This window comes from Spermophilus citellus (genome assembly GCF_964194105.1).
Source record: "Spermophilus citellus genome assembly, chromosome: 13".
NCBI lineage: Eukaryota > Metazoa > Chordata > Mammalia > Rodentia > Sciuridae > Spermophilus > Spermophilus citellus.
Window position 1 is genome coordinate 54,340,370 of NC_138193.1, and position 19,568 is coordinate 54,359,937.

Genomic DNA, 19,568 nt, shown 5'->3' on the forward strand with positions numbered 1-19,568 from the left:
ATACAATGTAAAATTATTCTCTTTGCTTTCCATTTTTCTTGGGCAATGTACCTTGTCAGAGATTGATTGTATAGACGTTAGTAACCACTCTCTAACTTGCACTGAATTAGAGTCATTTTTGTCCCAGTTCCCTTCTGTTTGCTTGCTGCTATGCCAACCTGGAAAGTCCTGCAGGAAATACCAACGTACCCATTGCATTGTCTCGCAAACTGCGCAATCCTGCTTCTGTACCTGCTTGCTTACAGCTACATCAACCCAGATGTAATTTTTGCCTTTAAATATCCTAAAATGCTCAGTCTTGGGGCTGTTCCTTGCAGAGACAGTAATGGGTCCTTCCTGCGGGGAGCAGTCGCTGGCTGGCCGGCTAAATATACATTCTTCAATTTGGGCAAAATTGGGACTTGGTGTGTTTTCTGAATGACCTGCCCCACAACAAAAGTAAACTGCTATTCCATATAAAATTTACAAAAAAAAACTGGAATAGTAACTTACCTCTTCTCACTTCTTCATAGCAGAATTTCTTGTATACTAACCAAAAGAAAAATGGTTTGCCAATTCGTCCCCAGACATACCTGATCATCCCCAGAATCCCACTGAACTGTTGTTTCTGATGAGGCTACATTACTATCAGAAATATTTTTCCTAATATCACCTTCATAAGATGACTGTTGCCAAATATTATCAGTCAATGGAACAACCTGAAAGTCAAAAACAGACTTACATTAGTAACACAACCACTGCAATTATACAACAATAAAAATAACCTAATACATAAATATACTTCTCAGTTTATAAACCATTTACACATAAATAACATTTTGGCTTCAAGACTTCTATCTAATTTATTATCCTCACCTAAAAATAAGGATCCAGGGACTTAAGATTACCCAGTTAGGACCAAATATGCTTTCCAATAAACCACAGCAGTTCCACAGTTCCATAACCTCCTATATCTATAGAGGTTAAAAAAAAAAGACAGAAACAAGCAATTTGTCTATTTTTAAATCTTACTGCTTATAGCTAAGGCATTGATTCTAACAGTAGGGGTTAAAATCAACTCATAATAGAGAATGAGAACAAAAGCCATGACCTTTGTGTGAAGTCAGAGGTTGGAAAAGAATTCTCCTGCCTGTTAAAAAAGGAAAGAGAAGTTGTAGCCATTTCCCAAGGTTAAACCTGTGCAAATGGCAAAGATCAAAGGAACCAAACAAAATGACCTGGATCAAACCACCCCCTAATTCAGAAAATGGTTCCAGAGAAGTTTCCAATAAGCCTGCAGAACAAGAACCCAAAGCTTCGCATATGAGATTTTGTTCTAAAAGATGGCACAGCGGCAAGGAGGAAACAACCACAAAAACAACAGAGAGAACAGTGCAAAGAGTAAACAAAATAATGCTCTCTATAAAAACAAGATTACAAGACAGACAAGATGGTGGATTAGCGGGAAGTGGCTTTTCTCCCAGCTGAGTGCCTCAGATGCAAGAAAACTACTTCTCTGAGATGGGAGGGGGGGGGGCACTCCAATGATATGCAATATTGGACAGAAGCCTTGAACATTGGAAATTTGGAGTACTTCGGACAAGGCTAAGGAACAGAAGTGGACCTGAGCTCCAGGTGGGAGTGGGGAAAATTAATACTCAAGGTCACAAATTATCAAAAAGTACTGGGGAAAACTTGGAGTAGGAAATCCCAGGATTGGTGGGGCAGCCTGCCCTGGGCCGATTCAGAGGTTGTTTGACCCATTAAGCTAGAGCACAAAAGTCACAATCTGCCAGAGTGCATGGAGAGCCCAAGCACTTTAATACCTCTGTGAGACAATGGCACAAACTCGACCCGGAACTTATATCCGTGAGTTCAGGGATGAAACCAACACTTGAATCTGGCAGACGCCAACAGCAAGATGTAAACTGAGACTAGCAAAGCAGAAGAATTTCTGGCACTAAGAATTTCTGCCACGGGCTGGGCTTGTGGCTCAGCGGTAGAGTGCTCGCCTCGCACATGCAAGACCCTGGGTTCAAGCCTCAGCACCACATAAAAATAAATAAATGAAATAAAGGTATTGTGTCCAACTACAACTAAAAAAGTAAATATTAAAAAAAAAAAAAAAAAGAATTTCAGCCACGAAGACCATTTCGCCTGGGAGTAATACAGATTAGAGAGGCCTCAGAAAGCTCGTCCTCCCTTTCCCCGCTTCAACCTCACAGCACCAAAGGACCAGTGGCAGAGAGAAAATGAACAGACGGGCAGGGTGACTGAGCTCAGTGATCAGAAACAGTCATTGAAAGACCAAACAAGGGCAGTGTCCCTGAACACTGTTCTAAACATCAGAATCTACAAAATACTGACTCCCTCTTCCCAGGAGTGGTGTCCTGGAGAAAGTAGTGGGGGTACAGTCCTAGAAGTGGTTGATTCACTGATGTCCGAAAACTCCCCACACAATATCCCTACACCATAAAACACCTGGGGCTTACCAGACCTAATCCCCACCCCTGGGAGCTTCACTTGCAGAAATTCATCTCACAGAACACAGCAGCAACAATACCCTGGAAGTAAAGACAAAAGTATCTTCCACAGCTCTTCATCCCATCCTGCTATGAAGGGAAGCTGAGAAACAGAAGGGCAGTTTGGCACAGACAGTAGGCAAATACTCTCATTGATATTCTGTTATTTTGTTTTTGTTCTATTGTATTGTTTTTGATACATAATAAACATTTATGCATTTGAACTCATACATTTTTGTGTCTGCTTTTTCATTTTTAGCTTTTCTTGAAAGCAGATATTTTTTAGTAGGTTAAGATTTTTAATTACTATATTTTGGATTGATTTTCTAATATATCCTTCACAACTGTTTTCCTTTGTTTCTATTTGTTCTTGCCAACAGCCAAATTCTATTGCTCTTTCTCACTGTCTTTAATTCTTTTACTTCTATTTTTTGTTCTCCCATCTCTTAAAAACATCGTCTCCTCTGCATTTGCTCTATTTACTTCTTGAATCTACAGACCCTTATCTACTACCCCATCTCTTCTTCTTTCCTCTTAAAGAACTCTATCTTCGGGCTGGGGATGTGGCTCAAGCAGTAGTGCGATCGCCTGGCGTGCGTGCAGCCCGGGTTCGATCCTCAGCACCACATACAAACAAAGATGTAGTATCCACAGAGAACTAAGAAAAAATAAATAAATATTTAAAAAAAAAAAAAAGAACTATCTTCAACTGGACACTTAAGACATTCATATATCTTTATTGTTTCTCATTTCTAGCATTTTCTTGAAAGTAGTTATTTCTCATGGAACAATATTTTGAAGACTAAGATGTTTGATTAGAATATATTGATTTTATTCTTGTAATCTTTTACTTCTCTATTTTTTTACTATTTAATTTTTATTTTATACATTTTTTCTCACACTTATCATTTCCTTCAACTCTTTCTCTTTTCCTCCCCTAACAGCCAATATCTATTATTCTCTTTCATTCTTTCCATAATTTTTTAAATATTTTTATAGTTATTGATGGATCTTTATTTTATCTACTTATTTATATGTGGTGCTAAGAATCAAACCCAGTGCCTCACACATGCTAGGCAAGCGTTCTACCACTAAGCCACAATCCCAGCCCTGTCTTTCTTCAATTTTTTACTTCTATTTTCTCTCCTCCTCCCTCATACTCATCACATCCTACATCACTTCTGTTTTATCCTTGTTCACTATGTGAAATTATAAACCATTTTGTAAACTTACTGTTTTCATTATGGACAATAACTGATCATATCATTTCTGGTTGTTCTGACAATCAACACTGTAGATTTCATATCAAGAGCTATTTGGTTTAATTCTGTAAACTGTTTGCATTGGTTGTTGTAAACTGTGAGGTATTGGACACTATAAGTCTACAGAATATAAACTGCCTTAGATGGGTAGACATACAAAATGACATGAAAAAGCAAGGGAACAAATTCCAATAAAAGAAAATATTTCGATAACAGAATCTACTGACACCACAGTGGAAGAAATGTCAGAGAATTTTAGAATGATCATATTTAAATTAATCTGAGGTAAAGGATGATGTAAGAAACAAAATACTGGAAGCAAAGATCACTTCAATAAAGAAACGGAGTTTCTAGGAGGAAAAAAAAAACAATCAGAAACCTTCTAAATGAAGGAATCAATAAACCAAATCAAAAATTCATTGATTAAAAAAAATTCATTGATAAATATCACCAGCAGAATGGACCACTTGGAACACAGTTTCAAGCAATGAAAATAAAACATATAATCTTGAAAATAAAGTTGAACATGGAGAAAAGATGTTAAGAGGCAATGAAGAGAACTTCCAAGAACTATGGAACATAAAAAGACCAAATTTAAGATTTATTGGGATAGATAAAGGCTCAAACCAAAGGAATGGACAAATTTTTCAACAAAACAATATCAGAAAATTTCCCAAACCTAAAGAATAAAATGAAAAATCAAATGCAGGAGGCATACAGGATGCCAAATGTTCAAAATTACAATAGACCCTACACCAAGGCACATTATTATGAAGATGACTAACATACAGAATAAGGATAGAATTCTAAAGACTCTCAGAGGAAAAAAACAACAGGTCACATTTAAAGGGAAACCAATTTAGATCGCATCTGATTTTTTCAACCCAGACCCTTAAAGATAGGAGGTATTACAATAATACATACCAAGCTCTGAAAGAAAATGGATGTAAAACCAAGAACATTATACCCTGAAAAACTAAGCTTCAGAGATGATGATAAAATAAAACCCTATAAAAAATCAAAGTTAAAAGAACTCAGAAATAGAAACTCTGCTCTACAAAGCCTACCAACCAAAATATTTCACGAAAATGAAATGAAAAATAAAAATGAAAACCAGCAAAGCAGGGAATTGCACTAAAAGAATAGTCAATCGAAAGAGAAACTAATTCAAATTAAAAACCAGAAATAAATCTAAATGCCAGGGAACAAAATACATTTCTCAATAACAATGAATGTAAATGGCCTAAATTCATCAATCAAAACACACAGACTGGCAGGCTGGAATAAAAAACCAGACCCAACAATATGCGTCTCCAAGATACACACCTCAAAGATAAAGACATGAACAGACTGAAGATGAAAGGATGGGGAAAAACATATCACTTACATGGATCTTGTAAACAACCAGGCGTTTCTATCCTCATAGTGGACTTCAAGTCAAAATTAACCAGAAGGGACAAAGAAGGACATTTCATACTGCTCAAGGGAAATATACATCAATAAGACATAAACACACTCCTTATATCAATGGAGAATCTATGTGCATCAAATCCTTCACAATCAAAGAATCAAAAGATCACAACACAATAATACTGGATGATTTCAACACACCTCCCTCCAAAGGAAAAGTCTTCGAAGTAAAAAATAAAGAAGTTACAGAACTGAACAATACAATTAATAATTTAGATGTAATAGACATATATAGAATATTTAATACATCAATGACTGAATACACTTTCTTCTCAGTAGCATGTGGATCCTTCTCAAAAATAGACCATTTTATAGTAAGTCACAAAGCAACTCTTAGTAAATACAAAAACTAGAAATAATACCTTACATTCTATCACATCATAATGGAATGAAATTAGAAATCAACAATAAAATTTAAAACTGAAGCTACTCTACCACTTGGAGACTAAATAATACCCAATGGATAGCTGAAGAAATGAAGGATGAAATAAAAAATACTTAGAAGTCAGTGAGAATAGTGATACAACATATAAAAATCTCTGAGACACTATGAAGGCAGTTCTAATAGGAAAGTTCTTTGCATTAAGCTCATTCATTAAAAGAATAGAAAGTCACTGAATAAATAATAATAACTTTACATCTCAAAGCCCTAGAAAAAGAATTAATCAACACCAAAAGGAGAAGACAAGAAACAAATCAGAGCCAAAAGTTAATGAAATTGAAACAAAAATAAATTCAAAAAAAATCAATAAAAAAGTTGATTTTTTGAAAAAAATAAAAAATTGATAAACCGTTCCCAAACTAGTGAAGAAAAAGAGAGAAAATTCAAATTACTAAAATACACGATGGAAAAGGAGATATCACCACGAATAACACTGAAATACAGATGATAATAAAACTATTTTCAAAATCTATACTCCAATAAAATAAAAAAATCACAAAGCCATTGATAAATTTCTAAAAACATATGACCTACCCAAATTAAATCAAGAGAACACAGAAAATTTAAATAGATCAATTTAAAGTAAGGAAACTGAAGATACCATCAAAATCCTGCCTCAAAGAAAAGCCCCAGGCCCAGATGAATTTTCAGCAGAGTTTTACCAGACCCTCAAAGAAACTTAAACCAATACTCCTCAAATTATTCCATGAAATATAAAAGGAGTGAACCCTTCCAAATTCATTCTATGAAGCTAGTATCACTCTGATACCAAAATCAGACAAAGACACATCAAGGAAAGAAAACTAGACCAATATCCATGAACACAGATGCAAAAATTCTCAACAAAATAGAGACAAATCGCACACAAAAACATTATTAAAAAGAGAGTGCACCATGATCAAGTGGAGTTCATTCCAGGGATGCAAGGTTGGTTGAACATACAAAAAATCAATAAATGTAATTCATCACATCAAAAGATTTAAAGACAAGAAGCACATGATTAGCTGGGTGCAGTGGCACACACCTGTAATCCCAGCAGCTTGGGAGGCTGAGGCAGGAGGATCATGAATTCCAAGCCAGCCTCAGCAAAAGCGAGACAATAAGCAACTCAGTGAGACTTTGTCGCTAAATAAAATACAATATACAAAAAAATACTCTGGGGAAGTGGCTCAGTGGTCAAGTGCCCGAGTTCAATCCCTAGGTCCAAAAAAAAAAAAAAAAAAAAAAATCAAATGATTATCTTGAGATGCAGAAAAAGTATTCCACAAAATTCAGCATCCATTCATGTTCAAAACACTAGAAAAACTAAGGCTCTCAGCATTAAAAAAGCTATATACGATAAACCCAAGGCCAACATCATTCTTTTGTTTTTCATGTCTTTATACATGTACTTTTTTTTTTGCATTACAACTCTTATTACACATATACCATAATTTTTCATATCTCTGTTTGTATATAAAGTATACTGACACCCAATTTGTGTCTTCATACATGTATGTGGGAGACCAACCTTGCACATGACTGAGTCACACTCCCCAGCTGGGTGCTGAGGCGCTCAGTCACAGAAATGTGGCAGAGCTTTCCCTACCCTTCTTGGGTTAGAGGGATGGTGCCTCGTGCATGGGTGTGTCATGCTACAGCCCCATGGGTGAAGGTACGCTCACCTGTTCCTTTGTAATAATAACCCCTTGCCCTGTTTAGGATAGAATCTTCCATGGAAGTGCCTTGTGTGTGTCCCCTTCTCTTACTGTGCCCAGATGTCAGTCAACCTGCTGACAGAAGACATCATGAAGCTGGCCTCAGCCCCCTGAAACCTGACCCCTTGCCTCATTTGAATAGCTTCTCCTCAATAAAAGGGGTCAGTGCATGTGTTCGCTCCTTCGCACGCTCGCTCGCGCGCTCTCTCTCTCTCTCTCTCTTCCTGCGGACCCTTAAGGTCAGAGGAGCCGTCACAGCGACCCCAAAGAAAAGGGTACTTGTGTCTCATGTAGTTATTTTGCACAGCCTAATTAGCACAGTTCAATTGGAGGGATCCCTGAGGCTTTTAGTCCCGAGAACAGAAACCTGGCACATGTACTTTGTATAGTGATATCCATCACATTCCACCATCCTTGCTAATCCCCTGCCCTTCCCTTTCCCTCCCACCCCTCTTCCCTATCTAGAATTCATCCATTCCTCCCATACTCTCCCTCCCTACCCCATATGAGTCAGCCTCCTTATATCAGAGAAAACATTTGGCATTTGTTTTGGGGGGATTGCCAAGGCCAACATCATTCTGAATGGAGAAAAGTTGAAAGCATTCCCTCTAAAAAATGTGAACAAGACAGAGATGCCAACCTTCACCACTTCTATTCAACATAGTCCTTGAAATCCTAGACAGAGCAATTAGACAAATGAAATTAAAGGGATACGAATAGGAAAAGAAGAGCTCAAACTATCCCTCACTGCCAACAGGGGTAGTTTGAGCTCTTCTATATTTAGAAGACACACACACAAAAAAAAACTCTAGAACTCATAAATTAGTTCACCAAAGTAGAAGGGCACAAAATAAACATGCATAAATCAACTGTATTCTTATACACCAAAGCAAATCAGCTGAAAGAGAAACCAGGAACAGGATCCCATTCACCATAGCCTCAAAAAAAAAAAAAAAAAAAACTTGAGAATTAATCTAACAAAAGAGGTGAATGACTTCTACAATGAAAACTACAGAACAGTAACGAAAGAAATTGAAGAAGACCTAAGAAAATGGAACTATCTCCCATGTTCTTGGATAAGCAGAATATTGTCAAACGGCCATACTATCAAAAGTGCTATACAGATTCAATGCAATTCCCATCAAAATTCCAATGACGATCTTCATTGAAATAAAAAAGCAGTCATCAAATTAATATGCAAAAATAACAGGCCCAGAATAGCCAAAGGAATCCTCAGCAAGAAAAGTGATGCAGGAGGCATTACAAGACCTGACCTTAAATTATTCTACACAGCTATAGTAACAAAAACAGGCATGAGGACCAACAGAACAAAATAGAAGACACAGAGACATACCCACATAAATACAGTTACCTTATACTAGCAAAAGATGCCATAAACACACATTGGAGAAAAGAGAGTCTCTTCAACAAATGGTGCTAGAAAAACTGGAAATTCATATGTAGTACAATAAAATTCAACCCCTATCTCTCTCTGTGCATTAAACTCACATGAAGTGGATCAAGAACTTAGGCATTAGACCAGAAACCCTGCATATACTAGAAGAAAATGAAGGACAAACTCTCCATCGTGTTAGCTTAGGAACCAAATTTCTCAACAAGACTCCTAAAGCCCAAGAGATAAAATCAAGAATCAATCAATGGGATGTTATCAAACTAAAAAGCTTCTTCACAGCAAAGGAAATAATCCTTTGTGAAGTGTGAAGAGAGAGCCTACAGAATGGGAGAAAATCTTTACTACTTGCACCTCAAATAGAGCATTAATCTCCAAGATACATAAAGAATTCAAAAAACAACACCTAAAAAAACAATCACCTAATCAATAAATGGGCAAAGGAACTTAACAAGACACTTCAAAGAAAAAGAAATATGAATGATCAACAAATTTAGGAAAACATGTTCAATCTCTCTAGCAATTAGAGAAATGCAAATTAAAATTACACTGAGATTTCACCTCACTCCAGTCAGAATGGCAATTATCAAGAATACAAGTAAAAATAAATATTGGCAAGGATGTGGGGGGAAAGATTCACTCATACATTACTGTTGGGACTGCAAATTGGTGCAACCACTATGGAAAGCAGTGTGAGGTTCCTTAGAAAACTTGGCATGGAACTACCATTTGACCCAGTTTTCTCACTCCGAGGTGATGCAGTCACAACAAAATTTAGCAGCTCAATTCACAATAGTCAAACTATGGAACGAACCTAGGTGCCCTTCAACAGATGAATTGATAAAGAAAATGTGATTTTATTTATATATATATATATATATATATATATATATATATATATATACACACACACACACACACACACATACATACACATACATACATACATATACATACACACACACACACACACACACACACACACACACATATACACACACACAATGGAATATTAAGGAATGAAAGTTTGGGAATTTCAAGATGGAGGACCAGAGGGAGGCAGCATTTTGTGTTGCTCTGTGATCCAGATCTCACCTAGTCAGAATACTGCATCTCTGAAAGTGTTATAGGACCCCTATACAGCTACTCTCTGCAGAAATTACCAGGGCTGTGACCCCGCAAAGGGCTCTGGGCCTCAGGGTTTGAGCAGGAGGCAAAACCCAAAGTTCCAGTTCAGGCAAGACTCGGCAAGCACCTTAGCATAATCACCTATCGACACATCTACAGACCTCCAAGACTTCACTCCGCTCCCACACAGGTCACTCAGCTGCTCCCTACCCACAACACAACGCCACTGCCTGGTTCCCCCAACCTCACCAGATACCCCGGTCCTGAAAGCAGACCACCATCATCTTAGATCAACATTCTTGCCATATTAGGTGGGGTAGTTCCCAGATTGGATCTCCAGGGGCCAGTGGATTTTCACAGAAATCACCAGCACTGCGACCACCCGCACAGAAATCAGAGCCTCTGGGCCCCAGTAAGTCTCCGGACTCCAGACCCAAAGCCCGCAGTTCTAGCTCATGCATGGCTCACAAGCGACTTAGCAGAAACACCTATCAGCACCTCTGCAGAACTCCAGACTGAGTGCCGCTCCCACGCAGATCACTTGGCTGCTACCTAGCCACAGCACAAGTCCATCGCCCAACTCCCACCACATCACCAGACACCCTGGTGCTGGAAGCACACCGACTCCATCTTGGAAAAACCTTCCTCGCCATTTTGTGGTGGGCGGGGCTATCAGATCCGATGACTGTTTGAACAGGAGAGATCTTGGAACTCTACAAGAGCACTACAAATTTATAGGGTAAACACGATAACACACCAGATCCATAGAGCAGGAAAGGAAGACACATGAGCAACATGAAAAGACAAAGGAAGAAAATACCACAAATAAATCAAGACAACAGATCATTAGAATAATTGTAATATACAGCAGAAAAAAGGACAGAGAAACACTTCAGGATATTCATGGTTAAAATGTTTTGGGATCTCAAAGACATAAGAGAACAAATACAGGCAGTGAAAGATCACTTCAACAGTGAGCTACATAAACAAATCCAAGAAGCAAAAGATCACCTCAACAGAGAGAGAGAGAGATTATACAAAAAAAAAAAAAAAAAAAAAAAACAGAAATCTTTGAAATGAGAAGAAATAATAAAACAGATTTAAAACTCAAATGAAAGCATCAGCAACAGAGTAGACCACTTGGAAGATAGGACATCAGACAATGAAGATGAAATAAATCATCTTAAAAAGAACATAGAACACAGCAAAAATGATAAGAAACCACGAGCAGAACATTCAAGAAATATGGGATAGAGAGCCGCGGGCGCTCTGCGCCCATCTGCTTCCTCTTTCACTTCGCTCCCGGCAGAGAAGCTGAATGGGTAATCAGCAGTGGATTGTAAGTACCTGAGGCAAAGAAAGCTCAGTACACCCCGCCCTTTTTTTTTTTTTTTTGAATATTGTCTATACAGGGAGAGTTAGTGGATTGGAATTGTTGGCGGGGCTGTAGTTTCGGGGCCGAAAATCCACTCCGAGGGAGCCGCCATTTGCTTTCTGCATGCTGTCTTGATGGCCCTGTCTACACGGTCCAGCTGCCGCATCTAGAGACTGGAACTGGGCTGCGTGCCGAGCCCTGTCCTCCGAAGGCTGGACCACGGCCTCAAGTGCCTCGGTCGCCTGTTCCCTGCTGCACCTTGGGGCATAGCCTGCTCTGGGGTCGTTCGGCATCCCCCTGCGAGAGGACCCGTGCTCCGGAGGACGGGGCTGGAGAGGCGCGGCGCCAGCCGCTTGGGCCCACCACGGCGCCAGCCACTTGGGCCCTCCGCGGCGGCGCTGCTAAGGTCGCGGACAAGCGCGGCGCCCAAGAGCGCGGACCAGAGGTGGAGGCGACGGCAGCAGGGTTTCAGTTTTAGAAAACTGGACTGGAAACAGAAGCAGCAGTTTGTATAACCCCAAGATCTTGCTTATGCCAGGAAACTGTAAGGGTAACATGAATATCATTGAGGAGGTCAAACATGGCGGCAGGCGCAGAGAGATCAAGTCTCTGACCTCTTCAACTGCGCGGGCATAGGGAGCTGTAAATTATCTAAAGCCTATTTGCTCAGGATCACTAGGCAATGCTGAGCTGACGTGGAGCTAGGGTGTACACTTTGGGCCCCTCAGAAAACACACACTGAGCACGAATCTGCTGCATTTAAGCCCCGGATCGCCTGCTTCTCGTGACTCAGCACTAACGATCCTGCTGAAATAACTAGTCGGCCCACCTGATCTCACAGAGGTAAAAGCCAACTGAGCACCATAGCCAGACCCAGGGAATCAGGAGTGACGTGGGACTAGCGGCGCAGAACCCCCGGCTATCGCTCCCACCAGGGCTGACAACAGAGGTCCCTTGCACCAGCTACCAGGGGAGTTGCTACCTGAGGGCAAACAAAATCGCTGAGGATCCTCAGCCCCAAGCCCTACAAACTTAGGGTCCGAGGGAGGCAAACAGAAAGGGTGTGCCCAGGCATCCGTGAAAACAGGGCTCCCAGGAGCAGCAGACCCGGCGTGTAGCCAGTAATGTGGTAAGCGTCACAGGTGAGTGGGGCCTGGATTGAGGAACCACAAGACAAGGACCTAGGCACTCAGGACTGGAGACTCGCACAGTCTGGGAAGAAGAGCTGAGGCACAGTGATTGGTTCCCACCTATCACGAGGAGAAGCCTGGCCCAGTGGGCATAGCTCCACCTACTGGAAGAGAAGTTAATCGAGCTCTATGACTGCATTTATTATTTTTTTTTAATGATTATTATTAGTATTTTTTTTTATTCTCACTTTTTGTAGTTGATGTTGTTGTTGTTCTATTAACTTTCTTATTAATGGTTTCAATTTTTTTAATTCTTTTCATTCTATTATTATTTTTTTAAACTTCAATTTCCATTTTTTTATTATCATTATAATTTTTTTGTTTGTTTTAAATTTTTATTTTTTCGTTTTTTCTTTCTTTCTTTTCACTTTTTTTTCTTTTGTCTTTTCATTTCTTTTCAATTTTCTTATTCCCCCTCTCTTGAATTCCACCTGCCTACACTCACTCTCTTTAGTCACTTCTTCCCTTCCCTTCTAATACCTCTCCTCCCAAGCATCAAATAAATTTATAAGAGTAAACAGTAACTCAGCAGTCAAACAGAACAAGAAGTATCATGAGCATAAAAAAGCAAGGAAGAAAAGGAGTACAAACAATGAAAGACAGCCTAAATATTCAGGAGGACCTGGAGTCATCAGAAAAATGGCCATATAAAGAACTCAAGGAACACCTTAGACAGATGGAAAGGAACCTTAAAGAGCACATTGAAAATGAATTACATAAACATATAAAAGAAGAAGTTAAGCATCTTTATCAGGAGATAGAGATTATAAAAAAAAATCAAACAATAATTCTAGAAATGAAGGAAACGATAAACCAAATTAAAAACTCAATCAAGAGTATCACTAACAGAGTGGAGCAAGTAGAAGCCAGAACGTCAGATAATGAAGACAAAATATATCATCTTGAAAAGAGTCTAGCCAACTCAGAAAGGCTGGTAAAAAATCACGAGAAAAACATCCAAGAGATTTGGGATAATTAGAAAAACCAAACTTACGAGTCATTGGGATAGAGGAAGGCACAGAGATTCATGCCAAGGGAATGAGTAACTTGCTGAAGGAAATAATTACAGAAAACTTTCCAGAAATAAAAAAGGAAACAGATATACAAATTGTAGATGCATACAGGACACCAAGCACACAAAATCACAGTAGACCAATGCCAAGACACATTGTTATGAAGCTATCCAATATACAGAACAAAGAGAAAATATTAAAAGCTACAAGAGAAAAGAGGCAGATTACATTTAGGGGTAAACCAATAAGGTTGACAACGGATTTTTCATCACAGACGCTGAAAGCGAGAAGATCCTGGAACAACGTATTTCAAACACTGAAAGACAATGGATGCCAACCAAGAATTCTGTATCCAGCAAAATTAAGCTTCAGATACGACAACGAAATAAAAATCTTTCATGATAAACAAAAGCTAAAAGAATTTGTAGCCAGAAAACCAGCATTGCAAAGCATCTTGAGCAAAACTCTACACAAGGAAGAAATGGAAAACGATAACCAAAACCATCAGTGGGAAGTGCCTCGGTAAAGACAGAGGACGGGAGGAAAGCTAATCATGGAGAAACAAACTAAATTAGGGGAAAAAAAGAGATAAATAATCAAACATGGCAGGAAATAAAAACCATATATCAATAGGAACTCTAAACATTAATGGCTTAAACTCTCCAATAAAGCGACATAGGCTGGTAACATGGATTAAAAAAACAAATCCAACAATATGCTGCCTCCAGGAGACACATCTGATTGGAAAAGACATACACAGGCTCAAGGTAAAAGGTTGGGAAAAAATATACCACGCACACGCTCCTCGTAAGCAAGCAGGGGTGGCCATTCTCATATCGAATAAAATCGACTTCAAGACTAAGTTAATCAAAAGGGATAAGGAAGGACATTATATACTGTTAAAAGGAACCATTCACCAACAAGACATAACAATTATCAATATTTATGCACCAAATAATGGCACTGCGACGTTCATAAAACAAACTCTCCTCAAGTTCAAGAATCAAATAGACAACAACACAATAATCATGGGTGACTTCAACACACCTCTCTCACCATTGGACAGATCCTCCAAACAAAAGTTGAATAAAGAAACTATAGAACTCAATATCACAATCAATAACCTAGACTTAACTGACATATATAGAATATATCAACCATCATCAAGTGGATACACTTTTTTCTCAGCAGCACATGGAACCTTCTCAAAAATAGATTATATATTATGCCATAGGGCAACCCTCAGTAAATATAAAGGGGTTGAGATAATACCATGCACTTTATCAGATCATAATGGAATGAAACTGGAAATCAATGATAAAAGAAGGAAGGAAAAATCCTACATCACATGGACAATGAACAATACGTTACTGAATGATCAATGGGTTACAGAAGACATAAAGGAGGAAATCAAAAAATTCTTAGAGATAAATGAAAATACAGACACAACATATCGGAATCTATGGGACACAATGAAAGCAGTTTTAAGAGGGAAATTCATCGCCTGGTGGTCATTCCTCAAAAAAGGAAAAACCAACAAATAAATGAGCTCACACTTCATCTCAAAGCCCTAGAAAAGGAAGAGCAAAGCAATAGCAAATGTAGCAGAAGGCAAGAATTAATTAAAATCAGAGCAGAAATCAATGAAATTGAAACAAAAGAAACTATTGAAAAAATTAACAAAACAAAAAGTTGGTTCTTTGAAAAAATAAATAAGATCGACAGACCCCTAGCCATACTAACGAAGAGAAGAAGAGAGAGAACTCAAATTACTAACATACGGGATGAAAAAGGCAATATTACAACAGACGCTTCAGAAATACAGAAAACAATTAGAAATTATTTTGAAAACCTATATTCCAATAAAATAGAAGATAGTGAAGACATCGATAAATTCCTTAAGTCATATGATTTGCCCAGACTGAGTCAGGAGGAAACTCACAACTTAAACAGACCAATATCAATAGATGAAATAGAAGAAGCAATCAAAAGACTTCCAACCAAGAAAAGCCCAGGACCGGATGGGTATACAGCGGAGTTCTACAAAACCTTTAAAGAAGAATTAATACCAATACTTTTCAAGTTATTTCAGGAAATAGAAAAAGAGGGAGCTCTTCCAAATTTATTCTATGAGGCCAACATCACCCTGATTCCGAAACCAGACAAAGACACCTCAAAGAAAGAAAACTACAGACCAATATCTCTAATGAACCTAGATGCAAAAATCCTCAATAAAATTCTGGCGAATCGGACACAAAGGCACATCAAAAAAATTGTGCACCATGATCAAGTAGGATTCATCCCTGGGATGCAAGGATGGTTCAATATACGGAAATCAATAAATGTTATTCACCACATCAATAGACTTAAAGATAAGAACCATATGATCATCTCGATAGACGCAGAAAAAGCATTCGAAAAAGTACAGCATCCCTTTATGTTCAAAACATTAGAAAAACTAGGGATAACAGGAACTTACCTCGACATTGTAAAAGCTATCTATGCTAAGCCTCAGGCTAGCATAATTCTGAATAGAGAAAAATTGAAGGCATTCCCTCTAAAATCTGGAACAAGACAGGGATGCCCCCTATCACCACTTCTATTCAATATAGTTCTCGAAACACTGGCCAGAGCAAATAGACAGACGAAAGAAATTAAAGGCATAAAAATAGGAAAAGAAGAACTTAAATTATCACTATTTGCAGATGACATGATTCTATACCTAGAAGACCCAAAAGGGTCTACAAAAAAAACTACTAGAACTAATAAATGAATTCAGCAAAGTGGCAGGATATAAAATCAACACACATAAATCAAAGGCATCTCTGTATATCAGAGACAAAACTTCTGAAACGGAAATGAGGAAAAACACTCCATTCACAATATCCTAAAAAAAAATAAAATACTTGGGAATCAACCTAACAAAAGAGGTGAAAGACCTATACAATGAAAACTACAGAACCCTAAAGAAAGAAATAGAAGAGGATCTTAGAAGATGGAAAAATATACCTTGTTCATGGATAGGCAGAACTAACATCATCAAAATGGCGATATTACCAAAAGTTCTCTATAGGTTCAATGCAATGCCAATCAAAATCCCAATGGCATTTCTTGTAGAAATAGATAAAGCAATCATGAAATTCATATGGAAAAATAAAAGACCCAGAATAGCAAAAACAATTCTAAGCAGGAAGTGTGAATCAGGTGGTATAGCGATACCAGATTTCAAACTATATTACAGAGCAATAGTAATAAAAACAGCATGGTACTGGTACCAGAACAGGCGGGTGGACCAATGGTACAGAATAGAGAACAGAGACTAATCCACAAAGCTACAACTATCTTATATTTGATAAAGGAGCTAAAAGCATGCAATGGAGGAAGGATAGCATCTTCAACAAATGGTGTTGGGAAAACTGGAAATCCATATGCAACAAAATGAAACTGAATCCCCTCCTCTCGCCATGCACAAAAGTCAACTCAAAGTGGATAAAGGAGCTAGATATCAAATCAGAGACTCTCCATCTGATAGAAGAAAAAGTTGGCTCCGATCTACAGATTGTGGGGACGGGCTCAAAATTCCTTAACAGGACACCCATAGCACAAGAGTTAATAACAAGAATCAACAAATGGGACTTTCTTAAACTGAAAAGTTTTTTCTCAGCAAGAGAAACAATAAGAGAGGTAAATAGGGAGCCCACGTCATGGGAACAAATTTTTACTCCTCACACTTCAGATAGAGCCCTAATATCCAGAGTATACAAAGAACTCAAAAAATTAGACAATAAGAAAACAAACAACCCAATCAACAAATGGGCCAAGGACATGAACAAACACTTCACAGAGGAGGACATACAATCAATCAACAAGTACATGAAAAAATGCTCACCATCTCTAGCAGTCAAGGAAATGCAAATGAAAACCACCCTAAGATACCACCTCACCCCAGTAAGATTGGCAGCCACGACGAAGTCAAACAACAACGAGTGCTGGCGAGGATGTGGGGAAAAGGGTACTCTTGTACACTGCTGGTGGGACTGCAAACAGGTGCGGCCAATTTGGAAAGCAGTATGGAGATTCCTGAGAAAGCTGGGAATGGAACCACCATTTGACCCAGCTGTTGCCCTTCTCGGACTATTTCCTGAAGACCTTAAAAGAGCACACTACAGGGATACTGCCACATCGATGTTCATAGCAGCACAATTCACAATTGCTAGACTGTGGAATCAACCCAGATGCCCTTCAATAGATGAATGGATAAAAAAAATGTGGCATTTATACACCATGGAGTACTATGCAGCAATAAAAAATGACAAAATCATAGAATTTGCAGGGAAATGGATGGCACTAGAGCAGATTATGCTTAGTGAAGCTAGCCAATCCCTAAAAAACAAATACCAATGTCTTCTTTGATATAATGAGAGCAACTAAGAACAGAACAGGGAGGAAGAGCAGGAAGAAAAGATTAACATTAAACAGAGACATGAGGCGGGTGGGAAAGGGAGATAAAAAAAGGGAAATCACATGGAAATGGAGGGAGACCCTCATTGTTATACAAAATTATATATAAGAGGTTATGAGGGGAATGGGATAACAAACATGGAGGGAAATGAATTACAGTAGATGGGGTAGAGAGAGAAGATGGGAGGGGAGGGGAGGGGGGATAGTAGAGGATAGGAAAGGTAGCAGAATACAACAGTCACTAATATGGCAGTATGTAAAAATGTGATGTGTAACCGATGTGATTCTGCAATCTGTATTTGGGGTAAAAATGGGAGTTCATAACCCACTTGATTCTAATGTATGAAATATGATTTGTCAAGAGCTTTGTAATGTTGTGAACAACCAATAAAAAAAAATATTCTAAAAAAAGAAAAAAGAAAAAGAAATATGGGATAGCATAAAAAGACCAATTTAAGAGTTATTGGGATAAAGGAAAGCATAGAGGTCCAAACCAAAGGAATGAATATTCTATTCAATTAAATAATATCAGAAAACTTTCCAAACATGAAGAATGAATTGGAAATCCGAATTCAAGAAGCCTACAGATCACTGAATGTACAAAATCACAACAGACCCAGGCCAAGGCACATTATAATGAAAATGCCCAACATGCAGAATAAGGAGAAAATTTTAAAAGCCACAAGAGAATGGAATCAGATTATATATAAGGGAAAAATCAATTAGGATAACGGCAGATTTTTCAACACAGACCCTGAAAACTAGAAGATCCTGGAACAACATATATCAAGCTATGAAAGATAATGGGTGCCAATCAAGAATCTTGTATCCAGCAAAATTAAGCTTTAGATTTGAAGATGAAATGAAAACCTTCCATGATAAACAAAAGTTAAAAGAATTTATAGCTAGAAAACTGGCACTACAAAACATCCTTGGCAAAATGTTTCATGAAGAGGAAACAAAAAACAGCAATGAAAATCAGCAGAGGGAATTAGTACAGTAAAGGAAAGACTAATCAAAGAGGAAACCCAACTCAAGTAAAATAACAAAAATAAACAAATATGGCTAGAAATACAAACCATGTCTCAATAGTAACCCTAAATGTTAATGGTGTAAACTCACCAATCAAAAGATATATGCTAGCACAATGGATTAAAAACAAAAAGACCCAACAGTATGTTGCATCCAGGAGACTCATCTGATAAGAACTGACATACACAGACTGAAGGTGAAAGGGTTGGGAAAAATCATACCATTCACATGGACTGCGGAAGCAAGCAGGGGTTTCCACATTCGTATCAAATAAGGTAGACTTCAAGCAAAGGTTAATCAAAAGGGATAAAGATGGACATTACATACTGCTCAAGTGAACCATACACCAAAAAGACATAACAATCATAAATATATATGCCCCAAACAATGGTGAAGCTATGTTCATCAAACACACTCTTCTCAAGATCAAGAGTCAAATTGACCACAACACAATAATCTGGGGTGACTTTAACACACCTTTCTCACCACTGGATATATATTCCAAACAAAAGTTGAATAAAGAAACTATAGAACTCAATAACACAATCAATAACTTAGACTTAACTGACATATACAGAATATTTCA

General features: G+C 38.2%; 1 protein-coding gene across 1 annotated transcript in view; it reads right to left on the bottom strand.

Annotated features, from left to right (window-relative positions):
• Nucleotides 1-19,568, bottom strand: part of ALMS1 (ALMS1 centrosome and basal body associated protein) — a 225,046-nt gene that overhangs the window by 193,375 nt on the left and 12,103 nt on the right. Inside the window, exon 2 of the mRNA XM_081264701.1 lies at nucleotides 573-698. Within this exon, the coding sequence (XP_081120827.1) occupies nucleotides 573-698 (126 nt within the window). The remainder of the gene's footprint in view (nucleotides 1-572; nucleotides 699-19,568) is intronic.